Raw genomic sequence first — 20113 nt, 5'->3', positions numbered from 1 at the left:
ATTTTAATTATTTTAATTTTGAAAATCATTTATTTTAATTTCAAAAATAGTTTTTAAATATTTATTATTCGAAAATAAATCTGATTTAATTTATTAATTAATTTTAATTAATAATTAATTACTATAATTAGTCAATTAATTTAAATATTAATTGATTAATTGTTTTAATGATTTATTAATTAATTTTAAATGATTTATTAATTAGATTTAATTATTTTAATTGATTTAAAATTCCGAAAAATAGTTTCGAGTTTTGAAATATTTTTCTAAAATATGTTCGAGGCCCGTTAATTGATTTCAAATGATTTCGGACCTGATTTCGAGCATTCGAACTTGATTATTTATTTATAAAATGATTCTTTTATCCGTTTAAATTCTGAAAAAGTTCACAAAATTCATAATAAATGCCAGAAAAACCCTTTTGACCTCAAACCTTCTCTGAAAAATAGTTTTTATTGAATATCCTATATGATACGTGTTATGTGCTATCTGATTGATGTATTATATGTCTGTGTGAACATTATATGACTACTTCTAGTGTATCTTTCAATCCGTAAATCGGATTTGGGTGAAACGAAGGGTAGATAGAAGCTCATTTCGATTGTGTGATGATGAGAATAGTATGAGATCACATATTGATAGATAGTTGTTGTGATTATCAGAGGAAGCAAGACGTAGAAGGGAAAGCAAGTAGCAATAGAATAGTATATCGAGCAAGTGCAGTTGAAACTTGAAATCATCAATATAAGGCAAGTTCCCTGAGACTTTCCTTCAAATATATATTGCATCTGTCATGATTACTTAGTGAGCTTTCTGATTAAGCCTTGTGACCCATTGAATTATAGCATGGATTACTTACTCTGTTGATTCTTGAATTTTCAACCAAATTCTTTGAATTATAGCATGGGTTGTTTACTCTGTTGATTCTTGAGCCTTCGACCAGATTCTTTGATACTTGCTTTGAAACCTATTTCAATTTTAAACCTTCAATTCTTGAAACTTCTAATTGAACACCATTTGAACATCATTTCATTTCAATGACATACCCTCCATACCTCAACCAGTTGATCAAAACCAGTGATACCTGATATGACATATACCTTACAATTGTTTGTTTCCTTCCAGTAACCTAACTTTCTTTGATCTTGAAGATATTCATTTATACTTGAATCATTTTATAAAAACTAGAACCCTTGTTCATATAAACAATGACCTTTGATATACTTTACAATCCAATCATGCTATATCTGATTCTTTGACAACTCGTGAAGTTATTCCTCATTTTCATTTTGAAATATCTTGGAGATACTCTTGAATAGCATTCTGCTTCTGCTTCAAAGTTTATTTATGATGTTGATGATTTTGTTTTATTGAATTATATTGTTGATCATCTTGAATTGTGATAGAATTGGATAGTTTTCTAAATGTGGACCAAATGAGTGATCAGACCAGATGAGTGGTCACATTAGGCCAATGTGTGTCTTGGATCCAGTGATAGAGCATGGCGGGGCCTGCTCGGGGTTAGTGTCTGACTGATCAGCAGCCTAACCTTTTGTTTTTAAAAATAAAATTGAATATCCAATTCTGACTGATATCTCAGAATGAACCTGATATCTTGATTTGATTCTATTGAACACTGGTTATCATCAGCTTATAATTCATATTTAATTTGTTATTGTTATACTTGCTGAGCTAGTTAGCTCATTCTTGCGATACTTTATGTTCTTTCCAGTGAAAGCATAGAAGGTTGGTAATGATGACCCTCAGACTAGTGGTAAGGCCAGGATTCCAAGCTGAGAGACGGAGGGAGCTATCAGCAGCACTTGGCTATATATATATAAACTAGTTTGAGTAATGGGACACTTGTGATGTGTAAGCTTTGTAAGAACGATACTTTGTAAGATTTAAGTTTATATTTGGGATTTGGGTTTGTAATAATTAAGTTATGTTGTGGCTTGTTTTATACTTTAACCTGTTGCGATCCGTGGATGGTTAAGGGTCATTGCACATATTATGTTAATTACAGGTTTATATTATGTTGTGGACCCCAAACTTCTGACCCAGGTTTGGAGGGCGCCACATTAGTGTAGCGCATGGGCATACCAGTCTCACAAAGCCATAATTTTCAGGTGCGTTTGGGGGATGGCAGCAAGTCTCCGACGTTGGGAATATGCAAAGGGGTCTCTGTTACGGCAAACACGTGTGAAATACTTTCAGATTTCTATGTCTTTCCCTTGGGAGGTGTAGACGCAATCTTTGGAGTGGCCTAGTTACAAACTTTGGGGAAAGTTCAAGTTAATTAGTCCAAATTAAGGATGTCATTTACACTTCATGGCCAATCACACACTCTTCATGGTGATGTTTCATTGCACCGAACACCAGTAAGTCTACGTTCATTATTTCGCACCACAAATATTGATTATTGTGCATTATTATTTGAAAGCGAAAGGGAAGAAGTGGTGGAAAAGAAGCCTATATTAACACGTGCAATGGTACATGACTAGAGGTTCTCAAACAAAAGTTTCCCTCCGTTTTTGCTGAGACTACAGGATTACCACCTTCACGAACTTCTGATCACCAGATCCCATTAAAGCCTAACACCGGCCCAATTTCAGTACGACCATATCGTTACGGGCATGTACAAAAGGATGAAATTGAGAGACTAGTTGATGAAATGCTCACAGCTGGAACAATACGTCCTAGTTCGAGTCCTTTCTCTAGTCCAGTTCTCTTGGTGCGTAAGAAAGATGGCAGTTGGCGTTTTTGCGTGGATTATCGTGAATTAAATAGAGCTACGATCCTTGATAAATTCCCAATACCTCTTATTCAGGAGCTTTTAGATGAATTATTGGGTGCCACTTACTTTACAAAATTGGATCTACGCTCCGGATACCACCAAATTTGTGTTAGTTCAGAAGATGTTCCCAAAACTGCCTTTCGTACTCATGATGGTCATTATGAATTTTTAGTTATGCCCTTCGGCTTAACAAATACTCCGGCTACTTTTCAGGCTACTATGAATGAGATTTTTTGACCGTATTTGCGTCAATTTGTATTAGTCTTTTTTGACGACATTCTCATCTACAGTCCCAGCTGGCAGTCCCATGTTGAACACCTTGATGCTGTGCTGAATATTCTTGCAACAAATTCATTCACTGTGAATTTAAAAAAAGGTCAATTTGGCAAACGGAGGGTTGAGTACTTGGGTCATATTATTTCAGCAGATGGTGTTGCTATGGACCCTTCTAAAGTTGCAGCAGTGCTTCGCTGGCCTGTTCCGAAATCGATTAAAGCTGTTAGGGGATTTCTTGGTCTAACAGGCTACTACCGTCGATTTATTCGCAATTATGGAAAGATTGCACAACCATTAACAACACTTTTCAAAAACAAATCTGTGTCTATTTTTTGTTGGACACGTGAAGTTGATGCTTCTTTCCGAGAGCTTCAACAAGCCCTGGTTACTGCTCCTGTTCTCTCAATGCCGGATTTTTCCAAAACATTTGTCATTGAATGCGATGCCTCTGGATCTGGTTTGGGGGCTGTGTTAATGCAAACGAATCAGCCAATTGCATATTTTAGTAAAGGCCTTTCAGCTCAAACCAAGAGCTTATCCACATACGAAAAGGAGCCTATGGCCTTGGTTCTTGCAATCCAACATTGGCGGCCTTATTTACTTGGACAGCGATTTGTAGTGCGCACTGATCATCGAAGCTTAAGGCACCTACTTCATCAGAAAATAGCAACTCCCGCTCAACAGCTTTGGGTTGCCAAACTTTTAGGATACGATTTTGTTGTTGACTATAAATCAGGCTTTACTAATGCTGCTGCAGATTCGCTATCTCGTCAGAATGAAGAAACCCCTTGATGGCCCTTTCTACTCCTCAATGGCTTGATGTAGAGTCATTGCAGAAGGAGGTACAGGCTGATGTCAACTTGCAACCCATTGTGGAGGCCTTAAAAATTGATCATGCAGCACATCCACCTTACAACCTCATTGGTGGACGATTGTATTATAAAGGACGTTTGGTAATTCCCACTTCATCATCGTGGATCCCATTGTTATTGGAAGAATTTCACTCGACCCCTTCAGGTGGACACTCTGGTGCACTACGCACATATCGTCGTCTGGCGACTTCCTTGTATTGGCAGCACATGTTTAAATCAGTAAAAGAATTTGTTGCATCATGTTTGGTGTGCCAGCGTACGAAATATGAAGCCCTCTCACCGGCAGGTCTTCTTCAACCACTGCCTATTCCTGATCGCATATGGGAGGATTCTGTCAATGGATTTCATCACCGGACTGCCCAAGTCGCAAGGTTTTGATTGTTTATTGGTGGTAGTTGACCGTCTGTCCAAATATGGTCATTTTCTACCTTTAAAGCACCCTTACACTGCACGCTCCGTGGCTGATTTATTTGTTAGGGAGGTGGTACGACTTCATGGTGCCACAAACTATTGTAAGTGATCGTGACTCTGTATTTATGAGTTCATTTTGGCAGGAGATGTTTCGGCTCATGGGAACAAAATTAAGGATGAGTTCAGCGTATCATCCCCAATTCGATGGTCAAACTGAAGTTCTTAATCGTTGTGTAGAAACATATTTACGTTGTTTCTGTTCTGAACAGCCGCGAATTTGGGCTAAATATATTACATGGGCTGAATATTGGTATAATTCTTCTTATCATGTTTCTGCCAACACAACTCCATTCCAGGTGGTATATGGTCGTTCCCCACCCTCATTAGTACACTTTATTCCCGGAGAATGTCGAGTCCAGGCCTTGTCAGACAAATTACAAGACAGAGATGAGGTGATACAACAACTGAAATATCATTTGGAAAGAGTTCAACAACGTATGACAAAGGCAGCTAATGCACACAGGCGTGAGGTGGTTTTTAAAGTGGGTGATTTGGTGTTTCTTAAGATTCGTCCTCATCGACAGCAAACACTTTCCCATCGTGTTCATTCTAAGTTGTCTTCTCGCTATTATGGCCCTTTTGAGATTCTGCAGCGTGTAGGAACAGTAGCTTATCGGCTGAAACTTCCTGAAGATAGTCGCATTCACCCTGTTTTTCATGTGTCACAGCTCAAGCCAGCTGTGGGAAGGCACCCCCCAACAACTACTTTGCCTCCAGCCTTGAACGCACCAACACCTTATGACTTTGAACCTGCAGCTATTCTTGCTACACGAATGATGCAGCAGGGCTCTACTATTATTCCGCAATTGCTTGTGCAATGGCAAGGGCACAACTTGGATGAGGCTACTTGGATGGACATAGCAGATTTTGTGCACCAGTTTCCTTCTTACCGCCTTGAGGACAAGGCATCTTTTCAAGGGGAAGGTATTGTTACAGCTAATGGCGAAACTATAGGAAAGAAAGTTCTAGTAAGACGCCCTAAGAAAGATATGTGAAGATTGCGGAAGAATAAATATTTTGCTATATGATCTTTTATTAAGTACGTAGATATTAATTAATAAAGGTGGAGATACTAGTTAATATGGAGATAGAATCAAATCTCATATGTCAAGGAAGATGATTCCTATTGTCCATAAATAGTCTGGTATTCTGTTCTATTTAAGCAGGGAGTTGTAATAGTCATGGGACATTCAGAAAATTATTAGTAAAGTATTGGGACAAGAGGAGTTATCTCTTGTTCATATCTATTCGTCCGTCTTCACTCTAACATCTTCACGCCCAGGAGCACGCAAGAGATTCATTTTAAAAAAAAATTATTCGTTTCCCTTCCCTTCTTTTTTCATCTCTCTTGTTATTTGATAATGTAAACAATAAGTTAAATTGTAGAAATGGGGTTAAATACAATCTACAAAAAATTTGAACTATTTTTTTGTTTAACCGATTATATTCAAATCACAAAAGATAATCAAATCTAAACTAGAATTAAAAAGAACAAGGATCTTAAAAATTTCAGGTGGATTGTTTGGTCCACCTAAGAGATTTTTCCATTAAGAACCTCTCAAGTAAAAATATTTGGTTGCTTACAAAAAAATGAAGAGTAGAAGCTTATATCAACCCATGTGCTTTTTGTCCTTTACTTGACTTGTAGCTGTCAATTGGTAGTCATCAACTGCTAGTACTAGTCAGAGTTCAGCCGTTGATAGCTTATTGAATTACCAATCAATGGCATAACTGGATTAGCCATTGATGAGATTGATGTAGCGGTTGATAGCTTGTTTATTTAGCCGTTGATGCTTTTTATTAGCAATTGATCTTTACTTCACTTGTACAGATTACATGACTTCAAATATTTACAATTATGTCATCTTATCTATACATCCACTAATAGATCAACTGCTAACTGAGAAAGATCACAAATATTCCTATCAACTACTAAGGTACTACAGTTTTGTTACAACAGCACATCAGCCGTTGATGCGTAATCTGATCAATTGCTACTACAAAAAGTCTGTTAGCCATTGATCAACTACATTAAATTTTTTTAACTAAATACAAAAACAACTTTATATCATCAAGCATCACATATTCCTAACACTTCTCTTTTATTAATCTACAGAGCACGATGTTAGTATTTTGTAGGTAAGATAGTCTTTAATTTTTGTAGGTAGGCTGGGGTATATCCTATATGTATACGGTTCGGTTAATCGAAAATTTGGATCCGTTTATAGAATTGCTGAAATTTGGTTCATTATCAGATCAAGATAGTTTAGACTTATTCTGTTATTTTGGTTTAATCTAACTAATCGAAATATATATTACACAACTTATTCCACAATAAGTAATTTTGTAAACTTTAAAAAATTCTTAAATTTGAGCATCATTCACTTATTCAATCTAATGTTATAGAAACATCTTTAACGAACTTTTCAAACAAGTTATCAAACTTTAAATTTTAAAAAATGTGGATAAATAGTGTTCCAATAAATCTATACCCATTTTTTAAAAATTTAAAAGTCTCTTCTCTCTTCTCTTTTTAAAGAGTATTCAGGTGATGTTAAATTATTATTGTTGAATATATTATTCACTTCCCTCCAAGTTTTTACTTTTCTCTACCACCGTTCTTCCAAATAATAATAAAATACCCCCGTCTCGATTTATAAGTCCCTTTTGCTTTTCCAAGAGTCAAATTGACTAATTTTTGACCAACTATTAAAAAAAATATTTATTTGTTGTTTTACAAAATAAAAAGTTACATATTAAAATTGACTTGATTTACCTTTTGATGATATTTTTTTAATTTTTTTTTTCAATTATATAAAATCTATAAATTTCAGTCAAAATATAGTCAATTTGACTAGTCAAAAGTCAAAAGAGACTTATATATTGAGACGGAAGGAGTATAAATAAAGTGTTGACCCACATTATCACTATATCCATCATTAATGTCCTCGTGAATATCACGATCGAAAAAATGACCCCTGGTATCTTTTATTAACACTACATAGTCTAGCTTTCTGTTAGTTTAAAAGAACATAACATTATATCGTGTAGCGTTTTGTTGTTTTAACCCCTCAAAACACTACACGGTGTAGAATTTTGATGGGATTAAGACAACAAAATGCTACACGATCTACAATATATTGGATAAAATATAATCTAATCATTTTAATTTTAGTCTTTTTGTTCTAAAATATTTGTAAGCATTCGACAATCTATAAATTATGTTATATAATAACATAAACATTGTAATCGAAAAAAGATAGAACAAATACTTTTATAAATCGTAGGACACTGTGTTCATCAATATAATTCATAGATAGTATATGATCTGAATATTTGTTAAATAAAAAAAATTAATAATTAGTTGATAATTAATTATGTTTAAGACTGTATCTAAAAATAAAATTATATAAAAATGTATATATTATATATTATTTAATTAGAAAATTATAATCGATAATCCAATAGTTTAAATCCTACCAAAAATATAATGACCTCTCCAAAACTCTGTTGTGTTTGGTTGGGGTGAATGGAAGAGAATGAAATGGAATGAGTATAAATAAAAGAAAATACTAGAGTGTAGGAGGGAGGACTTTGAAAAAAAATGAGTGAGAGCAAATTTTGTATGATAGGATTTGGATAGAAAAAAGATATGATAAAGGAATGGAGCATTCCTTCACAAAATGAAGGGCTTGAGATCTAGTTAAGGGTGATAGGATTGGAATGGTGGAAAGAATGAAATAATTATACATTCAATTAAATTATAGTTCAAATCTCATTCTATTCCCTCGATTTTCATTCACTCCGACCAAACACAACATATATGAAATCGGGCGCGTAACAAATATTTTTACCCACAGAGTCAAATACTAGTGTACTGGACCGAACTTTCGTATAGCCCAGCATATCTGAAACTGAAAAACTATAGCCCAACATGCCACAGCCCATTCATCAGCATATGAAAGACATACACAACACACACAAAAACAACTACCATCATCTTAGAGGGGTGTATTGGATTGAGATTTTAAAGCATTTTTTTGCATTCATGAAATCCGAGGGTATTCGATTGGGATTGTTTGAAATCCATTAAAATCTTGAGGTATTCAATTGGGATTTTAAACTATGCTACAAAATCTAGTGGTATTCAATTGGGATTTTAAATTATGCTTTAAAATCCGATGGTATTCAATTGGGATTGTTTAAAATCCATTAAAATCTGATGGTATTCAAATGCTGATGGATTTTTTTTCATTTCATAAAATGATGGATTTTGTGGCATTCTTCAGTGTATTTTAAGTTTTTTGAAATCCCACCAAATTCAATGGGATTTTGAAGCATTGTACCTAAATCCTATCAACTCTGCGACATTTCATCAAGAATCCGCAAAAAATCAAAATCCCATACAATCCATTAAAATCCATAGACTAAAAACAATGCATTAAAATCCCAATCGAATACACCCCTGTTAGCTGAGGTTAGTCAGATTCTCTGTACTTGTTGAAATCGTTACATGAAATGAATAAAGTTTTAGTCTTGATTTTGATATTATGTTGTTTGTGTATCCCCATTTGATGAAATGATTAGTCTTTGTAACTTGTATTGGTGATATGAATTGTTTTTGCTTTTGGAGAGTTTTGGAAATGATCAAGAAAATCAAGAAACAACATGTGATTGTTAGTTATTTTGGGGGTTAAGGGGGTTTAGAAACCTGAATTGTTAGTTTTGGAAATGATCAAGAAAATCGAGAAACATGTAATTGTATATGTGATTTCAAGAAATTATCTCTGGTCGAATATAATGTGATTACAAGGGAATATTACTACAGAATATTAGAATATGTCTTACTCGAAAGGCGGGACTAGGAGGGTTATTTCTGTGAAAGCCACCGACTTGAGAGATTATGTACTTGAGGGTTGCAAAGTGTCACAAGCCTTGTTACACAAAGTATTTCAAAGTGTGAAAGAATTGTCGAATAAATGATTAATTAACTCGAGTGGTTCTTGTTATTTGTGTTGTAAATGGTCAGTCTCTACATTGACTGACCTTTGCATGTGGGTATTCATCCTATTCAATATCCATACAGTTTAGTTGAAGTTTTTGGAGATGGGTTATGTTAGCTAGATTGTAAGTTTTTAGCAAGGAGCTGAACTACATAGGTTAATGGAAGAACTATTAGTGTCACGTGTCATCTTTCTTAGTTGATATGCGTTCACTCTCTTCACAATCATCTTTTTTTAAGAACATACCTTGGCCTTGCTCACTTTATTAACTCTGCCTTCACTATCTGGTCAGAGTATTTTCTATGGATCGATGGAGTGGAATTATGAAGGTTTCTCTGAATCCATATAGCAGGGCTCGCTACCAAGTTGCAGCATCTCTCTGCCTCTCATCTTCTGGCACGCTTGCTGTAAGTTGGGAGTATTAACCCAAATTTATTAGAACCAATGTTAAGGATGGCACTGTTCAACTTCCCCTTGAAAACCTAACATCACATTTATGACTGTATTTCAAAGATACATAAAACAGAATCATATTTTGTTAAGCTACTATGTATTCACTTTTTATTTGCTTTTGAGGGCTTTTTTAAAGAGTGAACTATTACACTGATATGCATCTATGCGATTCTGTCACTACTTGCGCATGCAATTCTGCTTTGTATCTAAGGTTCTAATATAAAGTGTTAGTTAACTCGTCATAGCATTCTGTGGAAGGCAGGCGCCCTCTCAAAATGCCATCTTTTTCAGTGGTGATCGAGTTGAAGGCACAGGAAATCCAGTAATTGAGAAGCTTTCAAATCTACAGACAATTGCTGAGACTTTGGTGTCTAAACTTGGTAATACGACTAATGCTTGGGTTATTGAGGCTTCCACATTTAAAGGACCTTTTGCCATGTTCAAGGACTTCGTTCCCTCTGTAGACCGTATGGGAGAACCACAATCTTATGATGCAAGTGGTTTTCCAGCATCTAAATCAATGGTCTTGCTTTTGTCCAATTGCTTAAAAGAGGTATATTTCATCCCTCTTACCCAGGACTGTACTGTATATACCGTGATTCTCATTGTATCACCCAAGGTCTTTTGCTCTTATGTCACCTATTATTTAGGTGCTGCTGCATACCTGCAAGATACTGTCTCTTTTTCGATGAACAGACTTCATCTAATTATGTTTTTTTTTTTAAATTTTAATATTAAAATTAATCTTTATTTTGTTGTTGGACTCTTATTTTGCTTGCTTTTGTTTTAAATAAGTTAGGCAAAGTTTGCATGGATTGTCTTGCTCTATCTACATTCTCAATGATAGCCAAGCTATGTGCTGACATTAAATTATTTGCTCTGGCACGTAAATTATCTCTCTCTCCTTTTCACATTAGTTTTTTTGCTAGAGCTGATTGATGTTCCACTAAATAAGTACTGACTAGTGTTACATGTGCACGGAGTATGGATACATGAAATGTTCTCTCTCATCAATCAGGTACAATGACCTGTGGATCGGATGCTAGATCAGTCAATATGACTATACTAGGCCTTGCTTTTTCTTTTCTTTTCTTTTTTTAATTTAATATTCTTAAAGTAATAGGCCATCGTCTTATTGCCTTGGAAACAATATGGTAACATCTGGTTTCTTTTTCTATCAAAATTTTCAACAGTGGTCTTTGATTTCAAGGTGTTGTCCTCAAATATCACTTCTCTTCTCTTTCGGATGGTGATTTTTGGTGTTCTTGTTTTCTTTTTAAGATCTGTGGGTTGCTAGATATGGTAAATCAGATCGCTTTCCATTGTGAATCGGGACGAGATGGAGTCGCGATTTTGGATGCGCAATCCTGTTTGCGATCCCATTGCATGACCGTCGACTCGTGTAAGAGTGATACTGATAGCGTCACTTCTGTTCTTTAGTTACACTTGTCCCATTAAAGTAAAATTGAACTTGAAATTAACTTCTGGTATTACGCTGAATTCAAACACGGACAACTTTAACTCGATCAGTAGTCAGAATAAAACAACATTAACTGAATTTGTACTACATTCATGACTCTGGTAGGATTTGCTGCACCAAAGTTATATTTACTCTTATTTGAGAGCACTGCTTCTTTAAATGTCTGCTCTTGCCATTTAATTAACATCATTCAAAATTCAAAATTAGTTAGAGATAATATTTTGCTTTAAATTTCTTTGGACTCCAGTTAGATATTTAGAAAACATGTTTTGAAGATTAGAATTGAATCTACTGTTGTCTCAGGTTAAAATTCTCATTTCAAAGAGACTGGGAAAACCATACCAAGATGGAGTTTGTGCGCCATGTTTGCATCAACCTGGAACAATTCTACTTGGCTTTAGCAAGGGCGGTGTGGTACTTAATCAGCTAATTACTGAATTTGCCTTTTTAGATTTAAACTCATTTAGAAGTTTCGGAGAAGTGAATGCAATATTTGATACTGGAGAACTTGTTCAGATAGATAATCAGATTGTACCTTCATCATATTATATTCTGCTAGACAGCATAAGTGAAATCCATTTTGTTGATGCCGGGTTAAATTGTGCTGGAGCATATCTTACTGACCCTGATGTGATTCAGAGAATGTCCAAACGTCTCCTACACAGAGCTCAAAGCCTTAATATTGTACTTCATGGAACTCCTAGGCAATGGTGTGACAGGATGCGAGTATGGATACGGGAGGAAAAAGACACACTGGTTCAGCTACTGAAGTCAGAAGCAGAGAGTGGGGGGAATTTGTCTATAAGTGAAAAGCTATATTTTGCTGACATGACACCTAATCTGCAAATGCATTTTGAAATAATAGAAATTTTGCATCTGAAGAATGCACAACTAAATGTCTGCAATGCACGGGATGCATGAGGTAAATATTAACAACATTACACCTCATATAAAATTGTTAGTACTAGTATTATAGTTGTGCTGTGGATAATTTGTGAACTTTGCATATTACAATTCTCAGAATGTGCTTGGTCGCCTAAGCTTTATGGATAGTTATAATAGATGATGTTATTCTAAATATTTTAATACTAAGTCAGTTGTTATTATGTTCATTGATTGGAGCTAATGTCTTCTTTATCAATGAAAGTCGAAATAAGATGATTGTGATGAATCAAACAAGGACATGATTTTCTCCATTGAAATAAGTAGAATGAATTGCTGGAGAACTATTTGCTGTGCTTTACTCTCTAAATTGGTACAATTTCATAGAAATATGCTTCATTGCAATAGAGAAAGTAGGAAGAGGTTATTAGTGATTAAAGTGTACCATTTACCTTTTTAATTAATTGAGGTAAGGATTTGTATTTGCGTAGTCACTATTTAGTAATGGTGCTTATCCCGGATTCCCTTATTATTTATTTGTTTTGTTGTATATTCTTTTCAGCTGCGTTAGTGTAGAATTGGGTTCGATATAGGTTGTCTCCATAGGCTTCGATGCTAACTTGTTCTTTTACTACATTATAAGCATAATAATAATTTTAGAATTATTATATGATCAAAAGATGTCACTTGTTATCTGCAGGCTACCGAGTGCCTGTAGTTGCAATTTATGTTTGCGATCTCACCAGATAGTAGCTATCTTGAATTTTACATTAAACTGTGTCATCTCAGCCTAAAAGTATGATGAATAATGTCAACAATCAATTGTAGAGATACTGGCCTGAATAAAATGGTGCAAGCTCGACCATTAAAAAGGAAGATGACGGAAATTTAAGAGATGCAGGAAAACCAAGTCGTAGCATTAAATAGCATTTTTTTGGCTAATAGCATGAAGTTGAACAAAAGTAATATTAAATTTATATTACTTTGTGGATATTGATTTAAAATTTGTGGCCTTTTTCTTGAATTTATATTATTTTGAACTAAAATGCAGTCCCATAAGTATATAGAGAAATTAACTGTCATTCTTCTCGGCTTTTCATATATATATATATATGCTATACAAATTAGATGAAGATTAGATGAAGTTGACAGGAATAACTGAATATGGAAGTGTGTCATCATAGGAATTAGGTTTCACTGTAACTATGTAAGGAGTAACTGTATATTGGATTTTTTTCTGAAGCCTCTATCTTACTATTGATTTTTCGTCCGCCCAATGAAACATGTTCTCTATTATTCTTTGGAACGGTAATGCTTAATAATTGCAGCACCGTTTTATATTGAGGATCCATTGTGATGTTTAATCAAGCACAAAGAAACTTAAGAAGAAACATATAATATCGTAAGTGACATTATTGCTTTTTGACCCTAATAGACAAAATCATGAAATTGAGTGAGAAACAACTACATGGGTACCCAAATGATAGACTCCATTAAACAATATTGTTATATTCGGTATCTTGAACCTTAGTAATTCCAATTGTTTTTATTTGAATGTTGTTTCTATTTCATCCAAACCTGGTGTATACATGTGTGTTAAATTTTAACTAGTTTGATTACGATTGTTTCGTATTTATAGATCCTGATGTGTATAAATAGTTCATAAGACTAAGAGGACAAGAATTATTAAAAAGCAGCAGACTGTATTTAAATGTATATTCTAATGAATACTTGAAGTCGGTTATGTTTTATGTAGATGATTACTGATTTAGTGTTCAGTTTCAGTCTTTAATTGTCTGCTGCTGTTGTTGATTGTTTTAAGATGTCATTTGGTTATGTCCTTATAATGTGGTTGGATATTGATATTCTTAAGTGTTAACATATAATGTCCTTAACTGCGTTCATAACTTTCAACCGCAGGCACTGTACGCTGGTATGTACTCTCTTCATCTATGCGTGGAAACCCTGCTTTCTTTCTTCACTTTGCAGCGGTTAATTAAGATTATCATTCCACTTACCACCTACATCTGGAATCTTACCAAATTACTTCCCTACCCTAGAATCCCAATTATCTATCTAAATCTATACTAAACTATAATAAATAATTTGTAGTTGGTTAGATAATTTTTGTCAATCATAAATTACTCTTTACCTCTGCCTAATTTTAAAAAATATAGGTATCCAACAATACTAAACCAATAATTAAAGAGTTAATTACATTTCACACCCTTATACTTGGGCCCAAAAACACTTTAGTGTGAAAACTTTAGATAATTGCACTTCGCCACCCTCTGGTATTTTGAGCGCGGCAGTATGCATCCCTTCCGTCAAAAACTAACAGTTCCGTTAAAAGGTTGAGGGCAATTGTGACATTAAAAAAAAATTAAAATACAAATCCACTATTAGTGGGTTAATTAGACAGTTTAATACAGCAACTCCACTCATCCCTGCCCAAACCTCAAACAGCAATAGTGCGTCCAAATCCAACCTCCATTGACAAAGATTTATGATCTCTGACAGCGTGATGAACCCAGCGGCAAAGATCAATGCCACTGGCTTCTGATGGAGCAGAATGATTAGGTATGAGCTTAGTCGGGTCACTGCAATGCTTTTCATTGTTATGGGAACAAATGCTTTTCATTGTTATGGGAACTAGAAAACTGCCGTGTGTTTCAGTAACAATGTTCACATAAATTTTAAAAAGAGAACACACCACAAACAAATAATTGGCAATCTAAAGTGGCTTGCTAAGTTATAATTGTTTCTTGTTTTATTCCACATTCTTTGAGAATGGCAATATTAAAACCCATAAACATGTGCCTCATCAGTAAGATAGAATGTCTTAAAATTATTAAGAAATCTCTAGTACCTGACTATGGGTACGAGAAAGCATAGGAACATGAGCATTTGCTTCAGCCATGCCACCTATTGATTTTATCAACTCATCCATGGGAGGAAGTCAAAGTTAACTTGGTCATGTTCATTCTTGAGAGGGTTTGAATCTTTTTTATCTTTCTTAGAATATCAAAAAACCGAAAAACAAAGTGCTAGTAAATTAGGGCTAATAAACATGAGATTAAGGCTTATACAAAATAAAATGGGGAAGAAGATAGGTACAAACTTGATTTTCCCGTTTTACCCCTGCTAAAGTGATGTTAAACATGAATATTTAACGGAGGTTGACGGAAGGGGTGCATATTGCCGCGCACAAAATACCAGTGGGTGGCGAAGTGCAATTATCTAAAGTTTGCATACCAAAGTGTTTTTGGGCCCAGTGTAGGGGTGTGAAATGCAATTAACTCATAATTAAATGATGTTAAAAATAAAATTGTAAGCAATAATTTTTCAATTATATACTCGCTCGTCTTTTGCACGGGTCTATGGTTAGTACAAATAATAATCTAACACATAATTGTTTAGATTATAGAGATTGTAATAATCAAAGTTTAAAAATTCATTCAATAAAATGTTTAGTATATGATCTGTAGCAGTCTAATAGCTTGTCATTCAATTAATTAAGCAAAATCAATCTCAATCAAGAGAAAGCTTTAGAGTAGAATATATTTTATTCCATTGAGATAGAGTCTAATAGCTTGTCTTCAATTAATTAAGCAAAATCAATCTCAATCAAGAGAAAGCTGTAGAGTAGAATATATTTTATTCCATTTAGTTTCTAACTAAGCCCACTTTCCTGGTGGTGCAAACATCGGATTGTGGTGTAAATGAGTGTTGAACAAAATTAGTGTCAGAATCTGAAAATACCCGGAGCTAAAATTGTTAATAATATTTCTTTCACTGATTACTTATGGGCTAAGAAATAGTTTTCTACTAATTTGCCCTGTTTAAGCCACTGACGTTAGAAACTTAGGTTATACTCTAATTACTTATGGAATATTCTATTTATCAAGCCCTACCATCTCAATCAAGAAGAATGCTGTAGTATTCGTTAGTGACGTTTATGCTTTTTGACCCTTTAGAGGTGTTTCTTATTCATTGATCTTGATGTGTATATATAGCACATGAGCCTAAAACGATAAGAATTATCATAAAACAACAGATTGTAATTAATTGGACATTTTTCCTGGATACATGGAGTTGCTTATGTAAATTAAAACTGATTATTGTTTGTTGCAGGATCAGTCTGTAATTATCTGGTGTCCTTGATTGGGTATTGATAAGTCATCTGGTATTGACAATGTTATTACTGAATGTCCTAACCTGTGTTCGTAATCCCTAGCATTGTACGCTGTTAAGTATACTCATACGTTCCTAGCATTTTAGTCTTGTGGATAGCTTCTTTGGATTTGTCACTTTCAGCCGATTATTAAGAATAAGATCCTAGTTACCACCTATGTTAGGAATTCACCAAGTAACCTTAATTTCCCTATGTGAGCAAATTGTCAATCTAAATATAAATAATAATCTGACATGTACTTGATTAGATAGTAGAGTTTGTAATAATCAAGATTGAAAGAGTCTGTCAATAAAATAATTATTATTTAATCCATAAAAGTCTAATAGTCTGTTCAGCCATATACGCAAAATTAATCTCAATCAAGAGAAAGCTATATTTTCAATCATTCCCACACATATTGGGGGTAGGAGCTCTGATATATATATTTTAGGGAATGGAATGGAGAAAGAAATAAAATTTTAAACATTTGTCCGTAATGTAGTTCAAATCTCATTCTATTCATTAACCCCACTCCTGACGAAAGAAATAAAATTTTAAACATTCGTCCGTAATGTAGTTCAAATCTCATTCTATTCATTAACCCCACTCTTGACACAACATAGGAAGGTGTTTGCGTCTGAGAGGAGTTAAAATTAAGTTAATGTTCAATGAAATAGTATTTGAATGTGTATCTGACTGGAGACAAGGAGTTCGTCTTGTAAACCACAACTGATTTAGTGTTTATTGCAGAATCCGTTATTGACCATCTGCTTCCTTGATTATGTCTTAAGAATGTCACCTGGTTGTGCAGCTATATAATGTGGCTAGGTATCGACATTGTTATTACGAAATGTCCTAGATTTGTGTTTGCAATCCCTTGCATTCTAGGCTAGTAAGCATGACCTTCTGCATTCTAGCATTGTATTCCAGTGGATATCTCTTTTCGGTCACTTTTGGCAGGCTAAGATTCTGTTTGCCACCTATGTTTGAGATTCACCGCAATCAAATTCACAAGCCAGGATCCAAATTTTCAATCTAATCGTAAATAATAATCTGACACAAGTGTTTACCATAATACAGTTCTTAATAATGACGATAAAAATAGTCCACTAGTTCAAATGTTTATTATATAATCCATACAAGTCTATTAGCTAATTGTTGAAAATCGATAGCTATAACTCCATTAGTGTGGCGTGTATGCTTTTGACCCTTATAAAACAAACTCATTATATTGTACAATAGTTTTCCTATTCACTGAAATTACACCTTACTCCATTAATGGATTTGGTATGTAAGATAGCTGGGTACTATCATTGTAAATATACAAGTCCGGATTGTAAACCGAGCACTGTAGTCTAGTGGATACCTCTTTTCGGTCTTGGATGTTCTTTGGTGTGTATTTAAGAGTTTCAGAATTCTAATTGTTAGCAGACACGGGAATTTGAGTTTTTGCAATCACCACCCATATACGCTGTCTGACCAAATACATGGTAGCTAGTTTTGTTTCACACTGAACCATAACTCTCGTAAGGTAAACTATTCCGGTGTTAACCGGAGTTGAATGTTTATCAAATGAAAAATGCTACATGCACATAATTGGATACAGAAATATTCACAGAATGAGTATGTGTCAACTTGTGATTGGAATGGGCCCCCTGCACATGCATTAATAGCACCAACTAAAACTCCCCACCTAGATTGCCATGTCATTTTGTGTAAAATTATGTACCCAATTTTGTGCATGTAGCACTACTCTTATCAAATATCAAGTGGTATGTGTTTTCTTCATTCTAAACTTACTACCTTATAACCGTGCAATGCACGGGCGATTAACATATTTATTATTTTATTGTATATATTTTAAATTTATCTAATTTTATTGTAAAAATATAATTATGATAGAATAATGTGGTTAAATAAATGTTTTATTTAACAGTTGGATAAATTCTTCATAATTAAGTCCGTCAAATGGCTAATTAAAAATTAGGTCGAACATATATATTTTAATGAGAATGTTAAAATATTTTCTTTTATATGTTATAATTTAAGGAGGCCTATAAACTCAAATATAAACTAACCCATCAACCTTTTGATATTTCGTTATTAATAATTAATAATATGATATAAAACATATTATAATTTAAATAGACGCATGAAACCAAATACCGACTCATCATACTAACCTAAATTTAATGTTTTGGTTTAATAGATAAAAAACAATATACTATAATATGTTATAAATTCAAGAGCTCCGCGGGTCGAATACCAACCGATTCACCAAACTCAACTAACTGATCAACCAAGTGAAATTTTTATTTTCAGCTTTAATAGTGTAATAATATATAAGTATATGATAGATTTGTAATATTCCTTTTAACGTGAGATCATTAGAGTATTTAAAAATAATTTTATTAATGTATTTTGGTTGAATAATATCACATGTTATTTATTAATAATTACTCCCTCCGTCCCCCTGAGTTATATACATTGGGGGACGGGGACGCGGCACGGACTTTAATGCTCCTGTAAAATATAAATCTATAACTTATTTTTAAGATTTTTCTTTTCTGTATAAAAGTTTGGATGTTATATTTTTATTCAGAAAAAGAAAATTTTAAAAATAAGTTATAGAACTATGTTTTATAAGAGCATTGAAGTGCGTGTCGAGCAATGAAAAAGAAACGTATAGAATTAAATGGGACAGAGGGAGTATATTTAATGATATTATATATTTATATATACGGCGTCCATGTTAATTTTAAAAGTTCGGTTTTTTTAGTTGGAAAATCTAAAAAAGATAACGCATTTTGATGAAAAAGGCAATTACTATGTTGCTCGATATTAATTTAGAATATTGAGTTTTTTTAGCTAAAAAATATATAAAAGATAATTTATTTTAGTTAATAAGAATAATTAGTTATATATATATATAGATAGGCCCGTAATTCGGCCCAAGTATCGACCGCTATAATAAAACTCCCTCTATTTTTTATTATTTGATGTTTAGACTTTTGGCACACATCTTTACGTATAAATATGTCGCCCATGTCCGTATTAATTGTAAAAGATTAATTTTATAGTTAGAAAATTTATAAAAAGATAATATATTTTAGTTAAAAAAGTAATTACCATGTTTGTTTTAGAAGATTGAGTTTTTTAGTCATAAATATAAAAAAGTTAATATATTGTATTTCTAATACAAGATGGAAAAATATGTTGTAACAACATTTTATTAATATTTTAAATTAATTAAATTTATTAACTCAATTTTTTTATATCAAACATATTTGTTTAAGCACTTTTTTGACGTGAATGGAAATTTACATTAAAATACTGAAATCCAGCCGGGACAAGACCCCGAACTGTCAACTACAACCTGATTGTGAAACAAAAAACGAGCTACACAAATAGTCGTTTTGTTTTAGATTGTTTTACACAGAAATCCAAATTCTTTAATCTAGGAAGTCTTATAACGAAATCTCGAACAATACAATTAACATCAATCATAAAACTAGCAGCATCACAATTGACTTTCACATAAGTACATCTGTAACTCAGTGTTCAGATCCATCAGTTATATCAACTGATATTGGAGTAATAAATACTCCCAAAACAAGATTAAATTGTGTGTGAAAGGTGAGTTTTTGTGATATTCACCACCGCTTCAGATTTGATGTGCGCCTTGTAGATCGTCCAAAATACCAT

General features: G+C 33.6%; 1 protein-coding gene across 3 annotated transcripts; it reads left to right on the top strand.

The window, feature by feature from the left end:
• The first annotated feature begins 9711 nt into the window (after positions 1-9711).
• On the top strand, positions 9712-18099 carry LOC108217878 (uncharacterized). 3 transcript variants are annotated; one of them, XM_017390776.2, is made up of 5 exons: positions 9712-9826; positions 10135-10425; positions 11656-12274; positions 14155-14167; positions 16369-18099. In XM_017390776.2, the coding sequence occupies exons 1-3, from the start codon at positions 9722-9724 to the stop codon at positions 12271-12273; spliced, it is 1014 nt and encodes a 337-aa protein (XP_017246265.1). In that variant the 5' UTR covers positions 9712-9721; the 3' UTR covers position 12274; positions 14155-14167; positions 16369-18099. The 3 variants fall into 3 exon arrangements, with proteins under 3 accessions (XP_017246265.1, XP_017246264.1, XP_017246266.1); XM_017390775.2 differs by lacking the exon at positions 16369-18099 and having other exon boundaries at positions 14155-14375; XM_017390777.2 differs by lacking the exon at positions 16369-18099 and having other exon boundaries at positions 11656-14215.
• Positions 18100-20113: the final 2014 nt, after the last annotated feature.

The sequence above is a fragment of the Daucus carota genome, chromosome 4 (genome assembly GCF_001625215.2).
Source record: "Daucus carota subsp. sativus chromosome 4, DH1 v3.0, whole genome shotgun sequence".
NCBI classification, from domain to species: Eukaryota; Viridiplantae; Streptophyta; class Magnoliopsida; order Apiales; family Apiaceae; genus Daucus; species Daucus carota.
This window is presented reverse-complemented; position numbering and strand designations above follow the sequence as displayed.

What these genes read in the sequence shown, in the direction of transcription:
- LOC108217878 (XM_017390776.2), top strand. Translation starts at nt 9,722, where the DNA reads ATGGATCGATGGAGTGGAATTATGAAGGTTTCTCTGAATCCATATAGC. An exon ending in CATCTTCTGGCACGCTTGCT is followed by an intron (nt 9,827 to 10,134) that starts GTAAGTTGGGAG and finishes TGTGGAAGGCAG; the next exon opens with GCGCCCTCTCAAAATGCCAT. An exon ending in TGTCCAATTGCTTAAAAGAG is followed by an intron (nt 10,426 to 11,655) that starts GTATATTTCATC and finishes CTGTTGTCTCAG; the next exon opens with GTTAAAATTCTCATTTCAAA.